At 46.7% G+C, this 23,820-nt stretch overlaps 1 protein-coding gene across 1 annotated transcript in view; it reads right to left on the bottom strand.

The window, feature by feature from the left end:
• P3H2 (prolyl 3-hydroxylase 2) overlaps window positions 1-23,820 on the bottom strand; it is a 153,611-nt gene that overhangs the window by 127,553 nt on the left and 2,238 nt on the right. The window contains exon 1 of the mRNA XM_069083305.1: window positions 22,959-23,820. This exon is cut by the window's right edge and continues 2,238 nt beyond it. Coding sequence (XP_068939406.1) covers window positions 22,959-23,516 — 558 coding nt within the window. The 5' untranslated portion in view covers window positions 23,517-23,820. The remainder of the gene's footprint in view (window positions 1-22,958) is intronic.

The following is a 23,820-nucleotide window of genomic DNA, read 5'->3' as shown; positions in this document are numbered from 1 at the left end:
TTGAAGGAAATGGAAATTTCAGTTAGAAGTTAGTGGAAATAAAAAAATGTAATTTTCCCCATCTAAGTTCAAAATCCCAGGGTAAGAACCATTGGGACAGCACAATTAAGTGACACTGGACCTGAGTGAGTGACTAGACCCAAAGAGTGGTTATTAATGTGTTGATACCAACTTGAAAGAAAGTCTCTAATGGAGAGCCCCATGGGTCTAACTACGACCTTGCCCTCCCTCCCCACATAAATATATACACACATACAGATATATTTGCCTTTGATGATCAGATTTTCAAATGGCATGTCATTTTGAGGGATAACAGATACTTCGGATGGTAGAGTCCAAGTTTCAAATCTTGACAGACTCTGGCCAACTTGAAAGGAGCTTACAAATATTACCTCATTTGATTCTCCCAAATACCCTGGGAGGCAGGTGCTATTCGTGTCCCCATTTTAGAGATGTGGAGACTGAGACAGGCGGAGATCAAGCAATTTGCCTAGGATCACGTAGATTGCGTGTATCTGAGTCTAGATCTGAATTTCAGCATTCTTGAATCCCGGTCAGGTGCTCTATCCACGTACAACTCAAACAAGTAAGGTTATAATTATATGCCACTCGACAAGTGACTCGAGTACAGATCTTTCATTGTGCAAATGGGGAAAATGAGGCCCAAAGATGAGAAGTGACTATCCTAGGACCACATTAAGCAGCTATATTGTCCAAACATGAAATACAAAAGCCATTAGCTCTAAAAAAGCAAATGGACTTGGAGCTTGGTTCCAGTGGTGGTGGGTTTTCCCTGTCGCTCACCAGCTATATATCTTGGGCAGGTCTCAGACCCTGTCCAAGCCCTGGTGTGAGGAGCTGTGAGGTGCTTCCCTCCCCCAAAATGCTTCCATTCCCTGGCTGCTACCTTGAAAGCCTGTTTTTTTCAGGTCAGAGTCAAGGCCCTGACAAGCTGCCCGTCAGGTGACATCTTTCACAGACTGCCATCCCTCCAGGTATGAGATGATGTTGGCCAGGCTCACCTTCACTCCAACCCAAACACAAGCCCAAACATGGTTGGGAGGCAGCTGCAGCCAGGATGATGCTTGACAGATGACTGATGGTACATCTACCCCACCCATGACCAGCTTCCCAGGCAAAGCATATCCTGACACCTGGGGAGGGGCAGAGGGGCAGCAGAAGATAGCACAAGGCAGGGGGAAGCCTCTTCTGAGGGCCTCCAGGGCTTCCCCAGCCTTGTGGACTCCCTGGCACATAGGTACATTGATTGGCCCCATCCCTGCGCCACCTCTGATGGGGCTAGGGCACTTCCTGACCTTCAGGCTTGGTTAGGGACGTGTCAGAAGGCACATACATGGAGGCTAGGAGTTAGCTCACTCTGTGAGATTGAAATGAAAGGTCAGTAGCAGCTTCTGGAGGCTGTAACTTTTGTTGGGCAGTCTAAGGTTTGTGTGCCCATCAGACATCTACCCAGGGTTCTAGCCCATCAGAATAGAGGGGGGAAGGGAGAGGGGCAGTGAGGCCTGCTCTCCCCTCTTTGTAGAGAACACACACACACTGACATCTCTTCTGATCATGGAGCCATCTCCAAGGAGAGTGGGTATGAATGCCCACATGCCCTGAGCATTCTTGCCCTGCCTCCCCACCCTTGTCTGACCAGGCAAATGTCTGGCAGCTGTATGAAACAGCTTCCTCCTTTGTCAAATGGGGATAGTAGTTAGAGAAACCTCACGGGGGGAGATGCTTGGTGATTGTGAGAGCTCTACATAAATGAAACACCTGAAGGCTGGAGACCCTCCTTGGGTGGGATGCTCTGGATGACAGTTGGGCTTCTTGGAAACTGTAGTCCCTCCCTCCCCAACTGAGCATCCTGGTGGGGGTGCTTTCCAGCTGTCATCCAAACTACCTGTCTCACTGTTGGCCCAGGATATCACATAATTAATACATACAGCACTGCAGATGTCAAGGTCAGCTAGTACTGTGACTGTTAGTATTTCATATACAAGAATAATTTTCTCCCATTAAATGAATTTGAGCTCAAGTGTGATCAATAACAATAAAATAAAATAAAAGGTTCTCTCAAAAGGTATTTGGTTCTACTTGTAATAACAAAAAGCAACAGAAAAACAACCCACCTAATGATATGCTAATGTTGCTACTGATGATCACTGGAGAGGCCAAACAGGTTCAGGGGAGAGAAGAAGAGACTCCAAGGGGGGAGACTTGGATCGGATTCTGACTCTGGAAATATGGTCTGAGAGGTAGAAGAGGCAGATTCTGGGCTTGGAGTCAGGACCTGATTCTGACGTGGAGTTATGACTATGGGGAGTCTCTAGGCACCCTGAGCCTCAGTTTCCTTATTTGTAAGAATCGAGATACTAGCACATGTTCCAATCTTTCTAAGTATCTGTGTGTATGTATATACACACACATATATACATACATATATACATACATATGCATGTATTTATCTATCTTATCTATATATCTCCAGGGATATATAAATGGATATGTATGTGTATGTGTGCATATACACTTACATGCACATTCATTTCTAAACCCCTCACCCTCTGGGATCCTCAGCTTTCTCTTCTGGGGGAGTATCTTAGCTTTATCACTTAGCCCCTCTAAGTCTCGGTTTCCCCATATGTAGAAAGGCCATCATAACCTCTCTGAGTCAGTTTCTTCATCTCTAAAATGGTTTTATGGGAAATGTTATTCACTCTGGCTCTCAGTTTTCTAATCTGAAAAATGGGGATGAGATAAAAAAATTAACTTCTCTGGATCTCAGTTTCCTCATTTGTAAAATGAGGATAATAATACTGTATGAATTAGCTTATTGAGTTGTAGTTAGGCTTGAAAAGAAAACTTGTATAAAGCTAATTTTATAACTTAATTTATACATAAATATGTAATGCCCACAAGTCACCACAGCCCACTGGAAAATTCAAACATGGGTGCCTATCTGTAATCCTTGTAAGCACAGATGTAGCATCGCCACAATGAAGGAGCTGGCTTGGGCAGACAGTGTGACAGACAGTGAGTCACTTGTCCCCTTGCTGGTCCTTCTATTTGAAGAGTGAAAATATATTTTTATATTAAATTTTATAGGAAATTGTCTCCAATACTAACAGCTGTCATTTAGGAAATACAGTGCAGTGCACTGAATGCCTTCTGCATTAAAAGTTACTCTTAAATGTAGACCCAACATAGAGCTTCCCTCCCCTCCTCCCCCAAGGTAACCGCACCCAATTGCTACTGATCGCGAATCCCGCTTTCAGACAGACAGTTGATGCCACAGAGAGGAAGAGTCCTTCCTTTGGAGCCAGAGGACCCAGATCACAGCGTCAGCTGTGACAGTGTCAGTGTCAGCGTCACTCCCAGTCACTTTGGGACTTCAGGAGCAGCTTCCCTCTCAGCCTGTTTCCTCTTCTGCCAAATGAGGGACAACGACCAACCCAGGAGATCCTCTGTCCTGCTGCCCTTCTGGGGCAGACCAGCCTCCCCATCCCACCTCAGTTGTGTTTGTCTTTTTTCTGCCCACTGGGCAGGGTGACTCCTGGCCCCTTATTGCCCTGGGGATTGATAGACAATTTTCTGGGCTCGATTTTCAAAGCCCTTGGCGTTTGCCTCCTGCTACTAATGATAAACACTAGGTAAGTAGAGACGTATCAGAGCTTTGTAATCTAGGTTCTGAGGCAGCTGAGGTCACCCAGTAAGTATTCAACAAAAGCAGGGCACGGTTGTTTTTAACTAAAAATGATAAAGAAGCAGAAGGGCATAAAAAAGCATGAAAATATTACCTTTCATAACAACCAACTGATATTTTAAAGCATCTGTCACATGCCATGCATGGTGCCAGGCAGTGGAGACACAATGAAAGGTGAAAATCTGTCCTTACATTCCAGGAGCATTAAAAAGTGAATTTGTTGTTAAGGCCAGAAAAGTTGGCTTTCCCTAAGAGCTCTCTAGGCATTCTGGGAGAAGCCAGGGCACCTGGGTGAGCTCCAGGGCTGGGGGTTGGGTTTTCTACGTGCCCATAAAAACGTCTCTTCTTCTTGAGCTCTAATGACTTAATTTCAGCCTCTTTAGGACAATGACACGGAGGCTTTTCAGGAAGGAGATCTACCCAAGGGATGTACCATCCATCCCACTGCTCTGTGGAGGCAGCACGGACTGCTGCAAAGACCTGAGTTCAGACTCTGCCTCCTGTATTTCTTAGCCCTGACCACAGGCAAGGCCCTTCTTGTCTCTATCTGAGCCTCAGTCTCCTCACCTTTACAGCAAGGGTGGGGAGACAACCTGAGGCTCCAGTGAGGCAGTGAATGCTGGTTTATTTGTTAACACTATCTATGTCAGTGTCATTTCTCCTCTGCTGCCAGGAACTTCCTCGAGATCAGCAACTGGGTCGGCTTTTGCCTTTGATTGTCCATTGGAGAATACAGGTCTTGCAGGGCCAGAGGTCTCTGGATCCTGGTACCATAGAAAGAGAGAATTCACTTCGGAGTCAGAGAAAGCCTGGGTTCAAGGCCTTCCTCGGACACTCAGTGACTCACTGTGACTCTGGGCAAGTCATAACCTCCCTAGACCTCTCTGCTCATCTGCAAGATGTAAGGCTTTCTGCTTCCTTCCAGAACTAGACCTGTGATCCTCCACAGATTTTTGTTGAAACCAAAAAGTAAATTTTTCCATAGTGGTACAAAACAATGAGACTAAAAATAGAAGCAGCTAGGCCTCCCTTTCAAAGAGGCACAGAGTATTAGCCTCAGGAATTGTTTCAGAGCCCACCACCCTAATAGTGAACAAGGGACTAGGGAAAAGCCTCCTCTCTAATGAACACATTCCAATGACAGGTGCCAAGCTTCGTCCCTGCAAAGGCAAGGGCCACCAGAATGGTCCAAGAACAAACTCTCCAGGGCAGTCTGATTTCCGGAGTCCAGCACCCCACAATGATACCATTGGGGATCATTGCTCACAAAGAACAAATGCAGAGTTTGCAAGGAGTGGAATGCTACTGCTGCTATGGCAGGCTTAGGCCAACTCGCCAGGGCAACAGGAGGCTGGAAGAAAGTCAGGGAAAGCGCCACCTTATCACGCCTCAAGCAGAGCTGGGTTTGTGTTGACATAGCAGGCCTGGGCTCCTCTGCTCACATGTTGAAGCTTGCAGGCTCCAAGGCCAAATCAACAGGCTGGCAAGGAGAGATCCCCACGCGATCCTGCCGCAGACAGGAGAACAGGCCCGTTGCATGCCAATTATCTGGAAGCCAGATCGGATCCTCTGGAAAAACAATGATTGCAACTCACGGCAGCAAAACAGCCACCAAGTGGGCTGTTCTTGGGGTGTCCCCCCCATTGCCTACATTTGTATTCTGAGAGCTTAACGGGGCCTGGCACATACAGAGTGCTTAATTCATAACTCCTCCATCTGTGGTGTGCTTTATATTTGTATCAAATTCGAGCCTAGGCATCCGCTCCCCTTCCCTGGGGTCATCATTACAAGGACAGAAGTCTACATTCAGCAAATGGTGCAGTGACAAAGGTCAGGTCAGGTCAGCAGTGGGATGTTCTCCCTTCCGGAGCCGTTGCAGGTCATGCTCAAAGGGCCTAATCGTGGGCCTTTAACCAGAATAAGCCTGTTTTTTGTCTAATTGGGCCACATGAAAACATGCCTGTGAAGGGGTACATGCCTCTGTCAATTACTGTAGGTGTTGGCTGCATCCTGTCCATTGCAGAGTGTGCCATGGTGCTAAGATTTTGGATTGAGGCCATCCAAGAGGGACAGCTGGCTTGGCCAGAAGGCTCCAGAGGGCCAAGAGATACAAGCTCAGGGGTCCTCAAGTGGAGACAAATCACCTGACTTAAACTAACTGCTCCGCTATTCACCATTTGCATGACCTTGGCCAAGTCCATGCCCCACTTCTCTAGACAGAATCAAACCTATATCTATAATCAAACTCTTCTATTTACTGGAGTCAGAATACTTGAAGACCCTTATCATATTCACCCCCAAACCTTGTCTCCTTTACAAATGAAACATCCCCAGTTCCTTCAACAGATACACGGCCTCATCTTGAGGCCTCTGGATCATCCTGGTGAGCTTCCCTTGGATAATCTTCAGCTTATAAAAGTCCCCCCAAAACCATGGCTCCCTAAAATGAACCCTGCATCCAAAGGAGGAGGGAGATAGAATCACATCTAGAGGCGCCCTAACCAGGGCAGAAACCATCAGCTCCTTGATGCTGGACCCTGTGTTCCTGGAGTTTTCTTGGTCGATACTTCTTGCTGCTGATACTCGTTAATCTAAAAGCCCCAGACCTTTTCTTAGTCAAGCTGCTTTATCTAGACATACCTCCTTAATTTTGATTGATGAAGTGGATTTTTTTTTAACTCAGTGTAAAGTTTTGCATTTATCGCAATTCATTTTCACTATTTAGATTCTGCCCAACTTTATACCAGTTGATGTGAGACAAGTTTTACTTAAAATATGATAATATCCAATGACCAGAGGCCACACAGAGTCTAGTGGAGAGAGAGAGAGGCAGACTGGGAGGTGGGATGCGAGGGCCCAGGTCCTTTCTCTGACATGTACTGGTTTCATGGCTTCCTCTCTCAGGGACTCAGGCATCTCTCCGAGCCTTGGCCTTGTGGAATTGCTACCCATCTGCACTAGGAGACAGGGATTCCTTATTGGGAGCACCCTACACCAATGAAATCACAAGCCTGGGAAAAACAAAAACATCACATCTAAGTTTTGGAGAAATTTAATTAATTACATAGACTAGAAATGAACAGCAGACCACTGTCTGCCCCTGAATAGTTCCAGGATTCAGACTGAGAGCAATGGGAACCACACACATCTCTGGTCACTCAGCTTTCCTGCTCAGGCCACGTGAGGAGATCCAAGGCAAAGTCAGGCTATTGTAGCAAAGTGAAGGATGATGATTCTGTGAAAGGCAGGGACATGGAAGTTTCCAAGCACACATGAAGAGCCACTTGAAGCTGTGCACCGTGGCCCCCAGACAAGGAAAGTCTGGCCTCCACCAACATTTTATCATGAGAGTGAGATCACTGGTTTCCTCTCCATGTTTGCTTGCTTCATGGGCTTCCTCATTCAAGCATGTGAGTGTTTGTTTACTATGCTCTAAGAGGCCTTTGTTCCTCCTGCACCACAGGCCCCCACCCCTTGATTTCACAACTTTCTCAAGTTTTTACCTTCTTATCTTAAAAACCATAACAATACAAATCCAATGACCTCTATTCAAATACATTCTGAACCTTCTCTGTTTCATATTAATAGATGCAATCTCCTCCCACAGATGAACACTGGAAAGGAATTAAGTCTGATGTGATTAGTGATTGGCAGAGTACCCAGAGGAAGGATGATGGTTAAGGCTTAACCCTCTCCCCACTCCACAGTGGGCTATTGGAGAAGACTCTGGGCACCTTATACAGAGGACATATACTGGCCTATAAGACAAGGCAGTGTAAAAAGGAATGGAGCAGAGTGAGGAAAATGGCCCTCCACCCCTTCTCTGCAGGATGGGGGAACTCTGGGCGTATAACATCACATCCACTGTCAGACACAGGATGGCTGGCTTAGCTGGCTGCTTTTGCTACCTCTTCTACAATATTTGTTAGAGGGGATGGGGAAAGGGAGGCGATGGGTACATTCAGAAGAGAAGGTGATTAAAAACAAAGGCTACCAACAAAATGAAAATTAAAGAAGAGGAAAAGCTGAAGGAAGGCTTCTGTTTATTTTCTTTTAGATACTTTAATGATGTAAGCTCTAGAAACCTCTTGACTTCTGGCTAACATCTGAAAGGGCTTTGGTTGTGGTTGGAGACGATCACTAGAAATTTAAAGTTAGATTTGTAAGCACTGATGAAAACAGTGTGGACAGGAACGGACCAGGCAACAAGTCAGTGGCTTGGCAGATGGGGCAAGGAGCCAGGAGGAAAGAACCCTGAGTTCTGGTCTGAGCTTGTCCCCAGCCTGGCTGGATCACACTGGCAGCAGACTCCCCTTCCCAGGCAGACACTCAGTCTCCTCATCTATAATATGATAAGATTATACTTGTGTTCTAAAGTTCCTTGCAGATTCCAAATTCTACGATTCTTTGAGGCTGTGATTCTAAAGTCAATTAAGAATTTCAGAATAGACAAAGACCAATGGCAAACATCTGCCAGCAATGCAAGCACCTGTTGTATCTGTCTCTAGTGATTTTAAGCCCACGAAGGCCTCACCAAGAAATCCATGAGTCTGCCGACGTCTTCTGTGGGAGATGAATAAGGCATTATCGGCCTTCTTCTGGAGAGCTTATAGGGCAGTATTTGCCTTTAGGAATGTGGGGGCCTCCTCTCTGTGACAGAAGGTCCTGGCTCTGCATAGATTCTGAGCCAGGTGCCACACAGTGGTTCCCTTCCCACCTCCCTTTCTCTCTCACCAAGCCCTCGGTGGCCCACCCATTTTAAGTTTGGCTTAATCAATCAAGGTTCATCTACCTCACTATATCAAAACCCATTAAGCATCTTCAATGTGCCAAGCATTGGGTGATCATGGAAGAGTCACCCCCTCTCTTTGAGGGGTCACTTTCTTCATCAATGATCTCTCCTGACCCTTTCAATTCTAAATCCCCAATCATCCTTGTAATGGGGAAGCTCGAGCTCATGTGAATCAGGGAAGAACATACAGGCTAGCATCTGCAAACCTCCCATCAAGGTGTGTCCAGTAACAAGCCTGGGTTGGAAATTGCACGGCCCGGGTTCTAGTCCTATCTCTGAAAGAAGCTTCATCTTTCCCTAGGGACTCAATGTCTCCTCAGCAAAATAAAAGGTATGGCAGATTATTTCCAAGGGCTCCTGTGGTTTGAGCATTCAGGTCAAGGCAACTCCACTCCCAGGCCTCTAGTCTGTGGCTACTCATGTCAAGAAACTCCCTCGGGCAGCTGGGATCCAAAGAAAGGGAAGGCATCCCTGCCCTCCAGGAGGTGAGAGCTGGTGAATGTAGACAGATAAGTGCCAAGTACTGGTTCTAGGACTGGACGCATGATAACCTCTACTAATGAAGATCAGCACTGCTCCCCAATTCAGAGACTCACAAGGGCACCTGGGAAAATGGAGAAGTTAAGTGACTTCCCCAAGGTCTCCCCAGCTGAGCTCTGGTGCTAGCTGGGGTCCAGCATCCATCAGAAATGGATCCAGCCACCATGGCACTGCCTCAAAAGACTAAGAACATACACATGAGCTCACTTCAGTAAGGAGAGCGTGCCAGTGATGGAGATCACCGGAGGCTGCGTGTAGGAGGAGACCTCTGAGCTGAGCTTGGGCTGAAGGCGCAGTTGCCCCAATGCATCAGCATAGAAACAAGAGGGATGGGCAGCAGCAATGTGGCCAAGTGGCCAAGGTGGGGAGGACACAGAATGGGGCAGTCAGGAGAGCAAAGAAGCTGGAACTACCAGGGAACGCGGAAAGCTCCTGCTGGAGAGGGAAGGTCTTGAGGGCTGAGCAGGAGAGGAGAAGGGCTGGCAAAGGATAGGCATCATGGGATGATCTCAGGGCTTCCCCAGCAGACCCAAGTAAGAGCCATGACTTGGGTGACCTCCATGGGCTCTGAGAGTCTGTCACTCTGTTAGAAGGAGGGTCATCTGACCCGAAAGCCTAGCAACAAGAAGGGAATGCAGAGGAAGGAGAGGTGGGGCAGGGGTGGGGGTGGGAATTCCAGTGGGGAACTGGACCAGAAAGGACCAAAGACAGAAGGCATCAGACACTGTCCCAAATGACAAAGGCAAACTTTTTCCACCAGACAGACAACTGTGACCTGTGAACAAGCAGAGCCAGTTCATCACGTGAGTGAAAAGGCAAGCAGCCTTAGGAGAGCCCTACTGCACCACAGTTCTGGGGCTGGAGGTTGGTGAAATGCACACAGGTCCCAGCAGGGCAACTGAGTCACCAGGCTGTGGCAGAAGTGCTGGCTTCGGTCCTGGCCTCTTCCTTCTCTTCACTGCCACTCCCTACTCCTCCCCATGCACACATGAGGGCAGTGAAAGCCCTAAAAGTATGAACCCCAAAGGAGGGACTGGCAGGATTTCTCAACTGATTTAAATAAATATGGGGTGGGGGGGGGGGGGGGGGGGGGTGGAGAAGTATAGCCCAGACCAGGAGACACCTGAAATAAATTGTGATGGAAAAGCAAATAATTCTCTTCTGTGTGACTGCCTTCTTCACCTTCTTCCTTAAATAACCAAACAGGAATTCAGAAAAGCTAAGTGTTGATTTTTCCCATTTAAAACTCCTCCAATTTTCCATTTTGTAACCTCATGGAGAAACATGGAGGACTTGTATTAGTTGAAACAGAGTGAAATGAGAAGGTCTGGGACAAGAATTTATATTTTATCAACATTATGAAGAAAAACAACTTTAAAAAGACTTCAGAACACTTGTCAATGCAATGACCAGTCATCATTCTGGAAGCCCCATAATGTTCCTGAATGTTTTTATGACAGAGGTCATGGACTTCAGGGGCAGAATGAGATAGACACTTTTAGACAGGGTCAATATGGAAATCTGTTTTGACTGACAATACACATTTGTTATCTGTTATTTTTTCCTCTTCTACTTTTCCTCCCTCCTTTTCCCTCCCCTTTTTTGGGGGGAGAGAATGGAATGGAGAGGGAAGGTAAATGACTATGCACCACAAAAAAGAAGTAAAGAAAGAAAATAATGTCACCAAAGCGTTTGTTTAATGTACAGGATGAAAAGTGGAAGGATACACAGAAAATCAGAATAGCTTTGAAAGTTACATACTGATTGATCTATTTATCATCCATCTGTCCATCCATCCACCCACCCATCCATCCATCCATCCATCCATCTATGATCAGCACACACATTGAGGTCTCTCCGACAGCATCTCCCTGCGAGGAGGATTCTGAATAACTTGCTTCTGGGAAAACCATAAGGATGCTCAGTAAAACACTTTGGAGAGACTTGAGTATGTAGAAACATTCTCTAACTGGTTCCAGTCTGCAAACTGTGTGGTTAGGGGAGCCTTTACAATGACTATGTAGCTAGAACTGACCTCCAGAGACAGAGCTCACCAGCCTCTTGGGTGCCCAAAGAAGTCCATGCCACTTCTGTGGCACGTGCATCGAATATTATAGCCGCTATATAAATGTGAGCTATTTTTATCAATGTTAGCATTGTTGAAGAACTCTCATTTGAAGGAAGCTTTTTTTTTCTTTCCCTTCCTGACATTGGGCCTAAATCAACCTCTTTCTACTTTTCCCTTTCCCCTCTCTAAGGACAAGAATGATCAGTCTCATCTATATTCTACCTGAGGTCCCATCAGTGAAGATCCATTGTTCAGGCAGTGGGCAACACTATGTGGGCTGTATTTAGTTTTACTTAACCTTATGGAAAGCCTGGGGTAAGTCACTGAACCTTAGTCCACTCAGTTACAAGAGCTGCCAAATGAGGTTAGTGCTTCCAGTTCAAAAGAATGTCCTGAGGGTAATTAAGAAAAAAACATGTAAATCTGGCTTTAGCTCCTTGAACGGGTGATTATTCATAAAGTGATGATCATTTCTAAGTAACGTTCAGAGGCAGCTCCTGATACTGGATCCCAGTTACTGGGGACACCCAAGACTTGTAGCCGATTATATCTACTTCATATCCGTGCACTAACAAAACTTTACTGGGCTCTCACCAACGGATGGCATCCCATTCACGTGATCGTCATTATCAATTCCCTGGTGAAATCCCTAAAGCATTTGTTGCAAACATCTTCGGCTCTTCTAGCAGCCACTGGCCTCAATCTTAGCAGATGACCTGGCTTTGTATTTTATTAAGAATTTTGAGGACACTCTATGAGGTTCTCTAGTAATCTCTCATTCATTCCAATAGATTCTGGTCACTATGAATGCCTGTAATAAGTAAGTTCAGTTTGTAGCACAGTCAAACCCAGTTAAATTCTGTTCAACAGGGTAGAGCAAGAAGAGAGCTGTATTTGGAATCTTAAAATCTAGGTTCAGATCCAACCTCAGCATCTGTGTGTCCCTGGACAAGGTCTCTTGGCCCTGGAATGTTCCACTGCCCTTACAGCCCATTCTTCTGACTGGCAGGTTCTTCCCCAAATTTCCTTTTTGAAGAAGTGTCCAGACCCATAGGGTTACTCCTTCCCTCGTCTTCCATCTGTTTTGTTGACTCGGTGCCATTTCCACCTTACTCCATCTCCCTTCTCAGTCTTGAAGGTACCTTTGACCCTGTGGCTTCCTCTTTTTGATGATTCCCCCTTCCCTTCAGCTCCCTATTATCTTCTTCCATTAGAATGTAAGCTCCTCAAGGCATGAGGTAGCTTTCTTTTTAAATTTTATTTACATCCCAAGCGTTTAGCACAGTGCCTGCCTGGCACATAATAAGTGCCTGGTATTTGTTTGTTGACTTGACTTCATGTCTAGGAGGCCAAGGTTTTAGCTCTTTTTTTTTTCCTAATATATCCTGGACCTTTTTGTCAGTCTGGTGAATTCTATGGATACTTCAAAGAATAATGTTTTCAAATGAATAGAAGAAAACACATAGGATTACCAGGGAAACCAATTCTATTGCAATATAGTGATCTGTCTTTTGTCTGTCATTACATCTAGATATAAGCTCATGGACACCCACCAGATAAGCATCCCTGCTCTGGGGTTTCTCATATATCAAATGAAGGGACTGGAATCGCCAGCTTCTAAATCCAAAGCTATGGTAATATTATAAATATTAACTAAGCAGTGGCTATGCACATGAGACACTGAAGTTGTACTAAGGTACAACATATAATAAATCTATAATAATCTCTCCACAATAAGTATAGAGATGAGCAGACACGAGGCAATCTGAGATCACCAACAGCTATCACTGGGGCAGCTTCCAGGAGGCAGCATCTAAACAGAGTGTGGAAGGAAGACAAATATTCCTCGAGATGGGAAGGAAGAGGGGGGGGGGCATTCCAGACAGGAGAGAATAAAGACCCAGAAGAGGGGGCTGGATTGTCCAGCTGGAGGGCAAGGAGCCGATGAGTTTCAGTGGAAATTTATGTATGTGAAAAGAAATAATGGGGAATGAGGCTACAGAGGCAGGATCGTCCTGGTTGTGGGATCCTCTGAAGTGTTTTTACTGTGCCAGGGCCCTTAGGTCTTGCTCCGGCACGTATTCTTTGCAAACATTTGCAAGTTTATTTTGTTTTTAGCAAAACTCGAAGCTAAAAATCTGGATTTATGCACTAATTCCTCTTATTATCCAGATATTTAGTACTGGACAAAGGGAAGCTCATCCATTCAAGAATCTGACTTTTCCAAAAGAGCATCTATCCTCACTCCACTCCCCACACCTGCCCCCTTCCTAATACCCCGATATCTCTTCATGGGCCAGCTGTTGTCCCAGGTGCCCAGGGTATGTATTATCTCACCTTGGGCTCTTTCCTCCCCTGCCCCAGTCACACTCATCCTAACACCTCCCATCAGTTCTGCCACTTCTCCCCATGCTTTCTGTTTGCCTTGGCATCACTCTAGCTTGAGCATATATGAGACTAGCTCAGGATCTTTAGTCTGTTACTGAAAATCTACTCTCTTCAGATGTCTCCGCCTACATTTTCCATAAGAAATAAGAGTGAACGTCTCTCCCTGTGTCTCTTTTCCCCTTGGCCCAAGATACTCAAGGACTTGGAATCATTTGGCTTGAGTCCACTTTGGCAGATGGCACCCAAGCCACTCTAGACAGTCTTGGGGAAATGACAGTTGTAAATGTATGAACTGTGTGGATCTTTTGGGGGAAATTTAAATTCAGAGGTGAATATGTAAATGACTGCACTCTAAAATGGAAACCCCCTTAAGCAAATAACTTCTTCCCCAGTGGAACTTGGCTTAAACATTGAACAGCAACTTGCATTAACCGAAGTCAGGCAGAAAATATGTGTCCAGAAGGGAGATGGCAGGGCTGAGAAGCATGAGAGGCGCAGAAACCCAAACACATGGGAGTCGGGACAGAGGTGGAAGCCTTAACTTTCAGGGAAAGGACCTAAGACAGGCAGAACAGTGAAGGACTAGAGGCCAAGCAAGGCCAACAGATGGCCTCCTCCCATAACAAGGGAGGGTCCAGTCAACAGTCCCAGGAACCCCTGGGGACCAGGATGATGACTTGGTGTGTCTTTAAGGAGGCCTCTAGTAGGTAGCAAGTCCACACTTGCTCATCCTCCAGGATCTTAGCTAAACAGCTCTAACAGAGCATTCCTTCCAATACATGGCTCTCCTCAGATCACCCCTCCTTTCAAAAACATTAGATGTCTACCTGTTACCCGATAAATAAAAATCTTTAGCCTGGCTCTGAAGACCTTTCACTCTGGCTTCACACCCAGACATATGTGAAAGCTGGATGGGTCAGTGGATGGTGTTTAGCCTGGAGTCCAGAAGGTCTAGGCTCCCATCCCCAGCGAAGCTTACTAGTTGTATGGCCATGGGCAAATCACTTCAGTTTCCTCATTTATGAAATGGGCAAAGGACCACCTGCCTCACACGGTCATTGCACAGCTCATAATATAAGGAAGAGGGAAACGAGCATTTATTAGGCACCTACTATGAACGAGGCACTGTGCTTACCAGTTACAATTATCTGATCCTTACAACAACTCTTTCAGGTAGGGCCTATTATTAGCCCCATTTTACATCTGAGGAAACTGAGGCAAACAGAAGTTAAGTGACATGCCCAGTGTCACAAAGACAGTAAGTGTCTGCAAGTGAATTTGAATTCAGATCTTCCAAACCTATTATTTATATAATAAATATTAGTCTTTATCTTGTGAAAGTCCTCTGTAATACTCACTATTTTTCCCAAAAGCATATTCTCTACTTTGTTCAATATACATGACTTTGTTCACACCATTCCCTCATGCCTGAAGTACTTTCCCTACTTCACCTCTACCTCTCCAAATTTTTCTTTTATCTTTACAAAGTCAGGTCGCAGCCTCCTTCCCACCCCCCCACACCCCCCCTTCCACACACACAACTCTCCTGGAATCATTGTGCATAGAGATAATCTGACTCTTCTTGGATACTCTGGGCCCATCCTGGGAACTTATCACCTTCTACTTTGTACTGCTGATCTTAGGGTCACGTGCTCTATTGCCTGGACATTAGAGGCACCTGGAAGGTAGAGAAGCCATGTCTCACAGGCAGCAGACACTCAGCAAGATCTCTGGAGTGGAAATATTTCAAGCCCACTTTGCTCCCAGCTGCATTTCTGGCTCTCGAAGATGTTTCCTCCACAATTCTGCAGCATTCTTACTCTAGATGCCCACACACCCCTGGGACGGGCTCACCTTGGAATAGTCCTCTGCCATGCTGGCCCCTTCTCCCATCGATGGAGCCCTCCATGCCACCATTTTGGGGATGGGAATGGGTGCAGGCTGCCGAGACTCCTGCCTCTCCCTGCTCTGCTCTTGTGCCTTCCAGCCTTGCACTCTCAACACTCCCCACTTTTCAGCTACCTTTCCACATGCTGTCTTTTTCGACTAGAACATTAGCTCCCTGAAGCCAGGGCCTGGCTTTCTTTTGGGTAGTATTTTGTATTCCCAGCATTTAGCACACAACAAGTGCTTAATAAATGCTTGTTGCCTTGAAAAGAGTGATGGGCGCATGGGGATGTTGAGGAAGTTTTTCAAGGAGGGAGCATTTTTCCATTTACCTTCAGATATGAACAAACCTCAGGGAAAAACAGAGAGTTCAGAAGCTTCCAATGATCCCTGAAAATCCTGCCAGTGCTCCCTCGTCCATGGCTTGTGGGCTGTTACCCCAGATATCCTCTCCTCTGTCCAGAGGCCATCCTCCTGAATGCCTCCCATGAAGGCAACTCCCTCCCCAACCTCCCCAATTGGCCAATGTCACTTTGGAATTGTCTTTATTGTTAAGATGCCTCCCCCCCCATTTTCATATGTAAATAAGCTTCTCCAAAGTTCCACCTGTATCTCATTAAAAGACATGATCTAAGACATGATCTAGGAGGCATGAGTCCTGGATTCCAGTTCTCTGAGTGACAGAAACTAGTTGTGTGACTTGGGTCAAAACACTCAGCCTCTCATTCCCAGGTATTTCCTGTCAGACGGAGGGAGCAACATCTTGTAAATGCCTGAAGAGAGCAGATTTATGGAGAGGTGTCTAAATTCTGTGAATACAAAATCCAAAAATGCTAGAGCTGAGTCTTAAAGGAAATCTTAAAATACTGAGGTTAGGAGGAAACATGTGCCAGGCAACAGACAGAGAAAAATGGCAGAGAGATGGGAGAATCCATCGAGAAGATTCCATAATCCTGACATAACTTCCCTCCCATTTCAACCCTATTTTGCTGACATGTCCATACAGCTCTGTGGGGCAGATTCATCTCTAAATCAATTAATAAATATTAAGGGTATTTTTTTCTTAGAGCTACAGATTATAAAGAATGAGGTACTTTGCTAATACAGTTATTATTTTTCTACTTTAAACAGGAAATGTAGAAGGCATGTAAAGATCAGGGGACTAATCATCCTCTTCCTCTACTACTCACATCAAGGTAAAACTGAGGCATCTCCATGACCTTGGAACCCCTGGGGAAGCCTCTCAGTTGCTCTCTCTTCTTGTTTCCTCATCAATAAAAATGACAGGACTGAACAATATCTTCTCCAAAGTCCCCCTACCTTTGTAACCTGTGATCCGTAACATACCATAGTATAAGTACAGTTAGTAATAGCTGAGAATATGACCCTCCCCAGATCAAAGAATCAAACAAAATTCCAGCCTAAGTGGGGAAATGTAGATGAGAAAAGGAGTTCCTCTCATCATAAACTCAAGGAAGAGAAAGGAGGCCTGACCTCCTCCAGAAATAGCAACAAACAGAACTCATTCAAAATAGATGTTCCAAGATATTAAATGAAAGGAGTGGGAGTGGTGGGGACCCTGACTTCCCAACTCAATTAACCTATTACCTCCCTGGGGTTCATAGGTCAAACACGAACATGATATTTCCTGATTGCTCATAGAAGTTGAGGGATGATTTTATTTAGTTTCTTTCTCTACTGACTACATGAGCCTAACAGAGTTTCACATCCAGATGTCAATTTGTTCCCTGATCCATTACTTCTAGAAAGTGAAACGGGTCGCATTTCAGAGAAAGAGAAGGAGGAAAGTGTCCTGAGATCAGTTCTCCAAAAAAGCACCTCACCAGAGATCCAACAGTACAATGGACTGTGGACAAGACAACTGGAGAATTGTTGTCCGTTGTTGTGAAAGGTGAGGATTTTCAAGGTCAGAGAGCCCAGTCAATGGCTTAACCTTACTCAGCCTCTTTTGTAACCTAGAGAAAGAAAATAAGGAGGATGGAGAAAGTCTGCAGGAGAAAGTGCTGGGAGGGAAACAAACCAGCAACTCCACTTTCTTCTTTAGGAGCTGGGAACAAGAGTAAGGGAAGGTTCTGGGACTAGTGCCCTGGCTACATGGTATTACTATAAGAGAGAAACCCTTCTCAGAAAGCTGTCTCCTGTGGAGGGGCCCAAGGTAGACAGGAGCAACATGAAGCATGTGAGTTATAGAAACGTGGAAATCCACAGCATCAGGAACTCCCCAAGTACAAAACAGTGAGAAGGGAGCTCAATAGCACAAAACTGAAAGCTGCTGAGGATTGTGCCAAAAGTCCCTAACTCTGACAAATCAAGGGGCTACAACTTAGTGGGAATACCCCCAACACCTGAACACAAACATTCCTTCTGCCAACTGGACAGGACCAGCCTCTAACCTGCGCGTGGCTGGAGCCCAACAGAGCAGAAAGGGGAGTTAGTAATCCAATCTAACTCAGTAAACGGGTGAGACTCTCTGTCCTCTAGGAGCTTATGATCAAGGAAGGAGGTGGGGATATAGCATGTATATGGATGAGTATAGTCAAGGAGAATCCAGGAGGAGATGCCGGAATACTGACTGAGAGGCCCCATGGAGAGGGTGGCCCTCCTGAGCACACCTTTGAAAGACACCAGGAATTCTAGGGGGCACAGATACGGAAGACATCCATCCCAGGCATGGAAGAGGGCAACGAGATGGGGGAGATGGCTTTGAGCCCAGAGAACAGTTACTAGGCCAGTCTCCTCAAGATATAAAGGGCATGGAGGGGAGTCAGATGAAGAAACATCAGGAAAGGCATTTCATTTAAAATCTAGAAATTGTTCCATTTAAAGATACAGAATAAATTAAAAAATATATTTCAGGGCGTCTGAGTCTCTAGATTCATGAGGAATTCCTCTACCTCTGAGTGGGATTCTCCCAGATTCCTTTCAGAGCTTTCCATGAGCAGGTGCCCCAGTTAGGGCTTGCTCTTACGCTACTGAACCCAGCTCCCAGGGGAAGTTAGCAAGTACTCAGAATATTGTTTATTGATTGTTGACTGTTTGACTGAGGGCATCAAATCACAGAGACAGCAGTCTGTATTTTATCCTAGTTTCTATTTTACCAGAGGGGGAACTGGGAGCCAATGAATATTCCGGAGCTAGGAGGTAACTCAGTCAGACCAAACAAATGCCTTTTTATGTTCTAAAAGAGGAGGTGGTGGTGGCTGGCACTTCTATAGATGCCCAGGTTCACAAAGTATTTGACAGGCAATCTCTGGTGTCACACATTCTCTTCCCTTACAACTTGAGAAGCTGAGCTGCTTAACAAATAAGACTGATCCTAGAAGAAGTGGCACTCACTAACCATGTGACCTGAGGCAAGTTAATTTACTTCTCTGAGACTCAAATTTCCTCACCTGCAAAATGGTGGCTGCTTAATACCTGCCTCGGAGGCACTATATTAATATCAAATATGAATCCCTCCTTCTTTGCCCACTTCCTAGCCCTTCCCATCAGCTCTAGACTGTCTTCCTATGTGTTTATCTAATCTTTGGATAGATGCCTCACGGCTGTCACCATGGATCAGCTCCCACTTTACTCTCTGGATGCCTTCCCTGGCTCTGTGGGGACAGATATCTGGTCCTTTGTATTCTCGCCAGGTGGTGAAACACTCTTGCTAACTAATTCCCTTCCCTTCACACTTGCACCACCTTGTCTGCCGGTCAGTGACCATCACTCAACTCTCACCTTGGTCACCCAGTACATAAAGCAAATCATTCTTAATTCACATGCTAGCTCTTTAGAACACGTCTGGGACTCAGCGGTACGACACAGAGCTGGCAGCAGCATCACCTTCTGCACGAAGACTTTGCTAATCTCTCTTCTGCTAGTGCCCTCCCTTCAAAATCATCTCCCATTCATCCTGTCCCGAGCTTGCTGGTACAGTGTTGTTTACATACTGTCTCCTCCATTGGGCTTTGAGTTCCTTGGGAGCAAGGACTGGCTTTGGCCTTTCTTGGATCCCCAGCACATATCAAAAAGGCTCATTGGCTCCTGGGCTCAGGTTCCAGCTTAGGCATTCATGGGACTATTTTAGGGAAACATCAGAATGACGTTCTGATAGCTGATGGGTAGAGAGAAGCAGAATGTGTCTATGTGTAATGCTTTCCCAGAATATTCTACTCGCAGAAACATGTGGGAGTTACGGGGGGAGGGGGGGTGTCATAGAGTGAGAAGAAGGAAGGAGGAAGAGGAAGAGGAGGAGGAGGAGGAAGGATACTACTCAATTCTCATCCTGACTAGTGAGCTTTCAACCTCTCTCTCTGTCTCTGTCTCTGCCTTTGTCTCTGTCTCTCTATCTCTGCCTGTCTGTCTGTCTCTCTCACACACATACACACACAAACACACACACATTCCCTAGTAGAATATAAGTTCCTAGAAAGCAGGATTTGATTTTTTTGTCCTTGTTACCCCAGTCAAACATCATGCTTAGTATACAGTAGGTGTTGAATTGAGTATTTGTTGAGTTAAATTAACTTGAACTCAATTTTATTTAATAGCTTTCTGACTGCTCTCAATATCCCTCTTTCTTGCCTCACTAAGATTTTCCCAAACTCACAGATATCTGCATACTTCTGTTCATCATTGGGGGGGAGGGCAGAGGAAGGGGAAGTAGGAATAAATATTCATATTTATAGAACACCTATTACTAGACTATTACAAAGCAGGCACTATGTGTTTTTACAAATATTATCTCTTTTGATCCTCACTATGTCATTATTGCCCTCATACAGTTGAGGCAAACAGAGTTAAAGTGACTTACCCAGAGTCACATAATTAGTAAATGTCTCAGGTGGGATTTGAACTTAGGTTTTCCTTATTGCAGGCTGAGTTGCCTCTGAAATAGGCTCATGGCTCTAGAGAGCTTACCCAGGACCAGACATCCTGATTCACATTACAAATTTCATTTTTCAAATATTTCATTTTTTTCTAAATATTTCATTTTGACATTCAAATTATCAAGATAAAAATAAATAAAAGGTTCTGAGTTCAGATCAAAATCAATACCAAGACTAAACACTGGGAAAGCTAGCAAAACTGTGTTTCTGTCTCTCATATTTCAACGCAGAATATCAAAATACAGATGCTTGAAGGAGAAAAAAAAATGTTTCCTTCAGGTACATTCCAGGCCTTTTTCCTGTATAGTACAAAAATTATTAATAGAGTAGCCAGGCCTTCCTATCCCAACACCAAAGCTCAGACTAACATTACTATGACTTCAGATGAGCCTCTCCTGAGGATCAGATGATTTCAGGCATTGAAAGGACTCTCCCAGCACTGTGGATACTGAAACAAGGTCCATGTTATGTTCCAGCCACAAGGAATGAGTCACCAACAGCCAAGGGAAGTCACTGACAGGGAGGCTACTAGATCAGGTATTTATTTTTCCTCAAACAGTAATCTGCTAGTGAAAGCCCCAAGAAGTAAGACAGGGATACTGCAATGGTGGAGACTTCCAGGCCAGAGAAGTCAGTTCATCTGAAATGGATCCTAGGGCATTACTGGCATCCCCACTCTATAAACTCCTGTTCAATTAAATTGGTAGCTTCCAAAACCAGGAATTGGGGTGGTGAGCTTTCCATACAGACACTGGCTGTTTCAACAAGTACATAAATACACAATTTTCATGAAGGACTTCTAAAAAGTGAGCTGACTCACCAGACCACACCTAAAGGAATCCTCCCACATAGGTGACTGATGGGACTCATGACCATATTTAACTCATTGCCTCTTTTTTCTTAATTTTTGTTCCAAATTTATGATTTCATTAGTATATAGGAATCCCTGCTGGGGAATTCCCTCCACCAGTTCAGCAACTGCCCAGACATTTATAATCTTAAGAGAATTTCTTGAGGGCACAGGAGGAATAGGGGACTCGGGTCAGAGTCAGTGTGTGTTAGAAGCTGGGCTTGCTGACGCCAAGCTTCGCCCTTCTGTTCCTTATGCCATACAGTCTCTCACTGGAATCCTAAAATAGGCTAAATCTCCCAGAAAACCTCTATCCCCCTCCTGCCTTCCCTCCCTTCCTCTTCCCAGCCCCCATGAATAATAGTCCGAGACTCACATCTGGGGTTTACCTTCCCACTGTAAGTGGCATGAAAGAGAGAGTGAGGGAAAGCAGAGGTGAAAGCCTGCTCACGGTGGGGAGGGGCAGCAGCGGATCTCCATATCCTTAAACAGCTTATTTACAAAACCAAAGGAAAACACTTGTAGGGCAGATCCTCCTCGTTATTTATTTTTTCTGAGATTCAGCACTAATATGCTTTACTTTTCTGGACTCAAGAACTAAAAATGTATCTGGAAAATATTATTGGCTAGTCAGCAGGAGGGCAGCTCCCGTACTCGGGATTTCTTAGGGACCCGAGCCCCTCCTTCTGCTGAGCAGCTCTTTTAAGAGGACACAGGAAGACTTTCTGTTGTCAGGTCCTCAAAATCTCTTCTCTCTTTGGTGTCAACTGCTTCCCCCAGGATCCCCACAAATTCAAGCCTTCCATTTAAAAGAAAGCAAATGATTTCCACTTAAGGTTTCCCTCCGACGATCACGTCCTAGATACAACTTAGAAGTAAGCCTGACTCAGAGAAGTCCTAGCTATTCCCGGGGTCCCCTCGCCCCCACTCACACACACTTGCCTGGCACTGGCTTATTCCCTGCCTAATCCTGTGCAGTCACTATCCTGGACACATCAAGGATAAACTGAAGGAATCTCTCTACCTGAGCCGTGTATCCAGCTTTCATTTAATCGTTTCAAAAACGATCTCTTCCTTTTCCTAACCCGTACCAAGAGAGCTCTAAATCCTTAGTAGGGACGGCAGCTCTAGAGGCGCCCTCACTTTCCAGAGCTCGCATTTCCAGTGAAGCAATGAAAGAGAGAAGCATCTGAAGAGGATTTATCAGCCCGAGACTCTAGCAGCTGGAGGATAACGCGAAGCTGACAGCCTCAGTTCTGCCCCTGCTTCACAGAGCAGCTGTGCCATGAGAAAAGTTTCCCTTAGCAACATGGGAAAGGAGAGGGAGGAGAAGAGCAAGGGAATTCCGTGCCCCAGCCTCTAATCTAGCGGAACCTCGATTTCTAACAACCACTAAGAACTCGGATCAGATTCAGTTTAGTGTGGCTCCCCAGGTCTGCAGGCTGGCGGAGGTTCAAGGATTAGGGAAGAGATACTGTGCTGATGTGGCCCTAAGCAGGGGGCAGCTCCTGTCAGGTCCCATTAAAATGAAACAAAGCAGAGAACGCTCAGCCCTACACCTAAGGGGAGAAGAGCCGAATACACGCTGCCCTTTCCCCCTCGTTTGAGAGGGGAATGTTCAAAGGACTCTCTTAAAACTGGCCAAACACCAGCAAGGCAAATGCCTCCGTTTTGACATCCCTTGGGTCACCTCCCCATTCAATGCACCTCTTCGAGGTGGCCGTCCCCTGGAATCGCTCCTAGTGGAGGGAGGAACGCAGCCCGAGCGCCCCCAGCTAAAGGGGAAGGAGAGAGACCGCGGGGGAGCGCGCCGGCCCCAAGGTACCTACCTGGCTGTAGGCCTGCTGCAGGTAGCTGTAGGGGATCCTCTTCCCGAAGTCAAGGCGCACGTCCGCGGGGCTGCGGCTCAGGACCCGGGCGCTGGCGGCGGCGCGGTGCTGCACGGGCCGACTCTCCTCGTCCTCCCGCTCGCAGCGGCCCATGCAGCGAGCCCGCTCCAACAGGGCGCGCAAGAAGCGCAGCTCCCAGGCGGGGCCGCCGCCGCGCGCGGTCCCCAGAGGCGCGCGGACCCCGCACTCCAGACGGCAGCGCAGCCGCTCCTCCCGCAGCCTGCGGCGGCTGGTAAGCGCCTGCTCCAGGTAGCGCACGGCGGCCTGAAAGTCCCCGGCCGAGAACGCCTCGACGCCGAGGTTGTAGAGCAGCTCGAAGGGCTTCGGAGGACCCTGGCCGCGTTCCTGGCCCCGCACCGTCCCCGCGGAGCCGCCCAGCAGCAGCAGCAGCAGCACGGGAGGCAGGAGGAACGTGGGCCGCATCAGCAGCCCGGCGTCGGGCAGCAGAGCCCAGGGGCTCCCGCACCTACCCCAGCCACAGCCTCCTCTGCCCTGCATCCTCCCGCTGGGGCGGCGCCGGGGGCGCCTGCACACCCGGCCCGGGAGGGCTCCTCTTCGGGCTTTGCGCTACCACGGCGCACACGCAGCGACGGCCCCCGCTCCTCTCCGGGCTGAGCCTGCAGCTGCCTCTGCCTCCCTGGCTCCCTCTGGACTGACGGACCCACTGATGGAGGGAGCCCCACGTGGGCGGCCGGCGAGCCACCGCCTCCCGATCCCGGGGCTGGGAGAGAGAGGCACAGAGGGAGAAAGGGACAGAAGAAGAGAGACAGCGGGAGGGAGAGAGCGAGAGAGACAGAGAGAC

The sequence above is a fragment of the Petaurus breviceps genome, unplaced genomic scaffold (genome assembly GCF_028583685.1).
Source record: "Petaurus breviceps papuanus isolate PSGF00001 unplaced genomic scaffold, PetGlider_PUasm1.0 173, whole genome shotgun sequence".
In the NCBI taxonomy this organism is placed as follows: Eukaryota; Metazoa; Chordata; class Mammalia; order Diprotodontia; family Petauridae; genus Petaurus; species Petaurus breviceps.
This window is presented reverse-complemented; position numbering and strand designations above follow the sequence as displayed.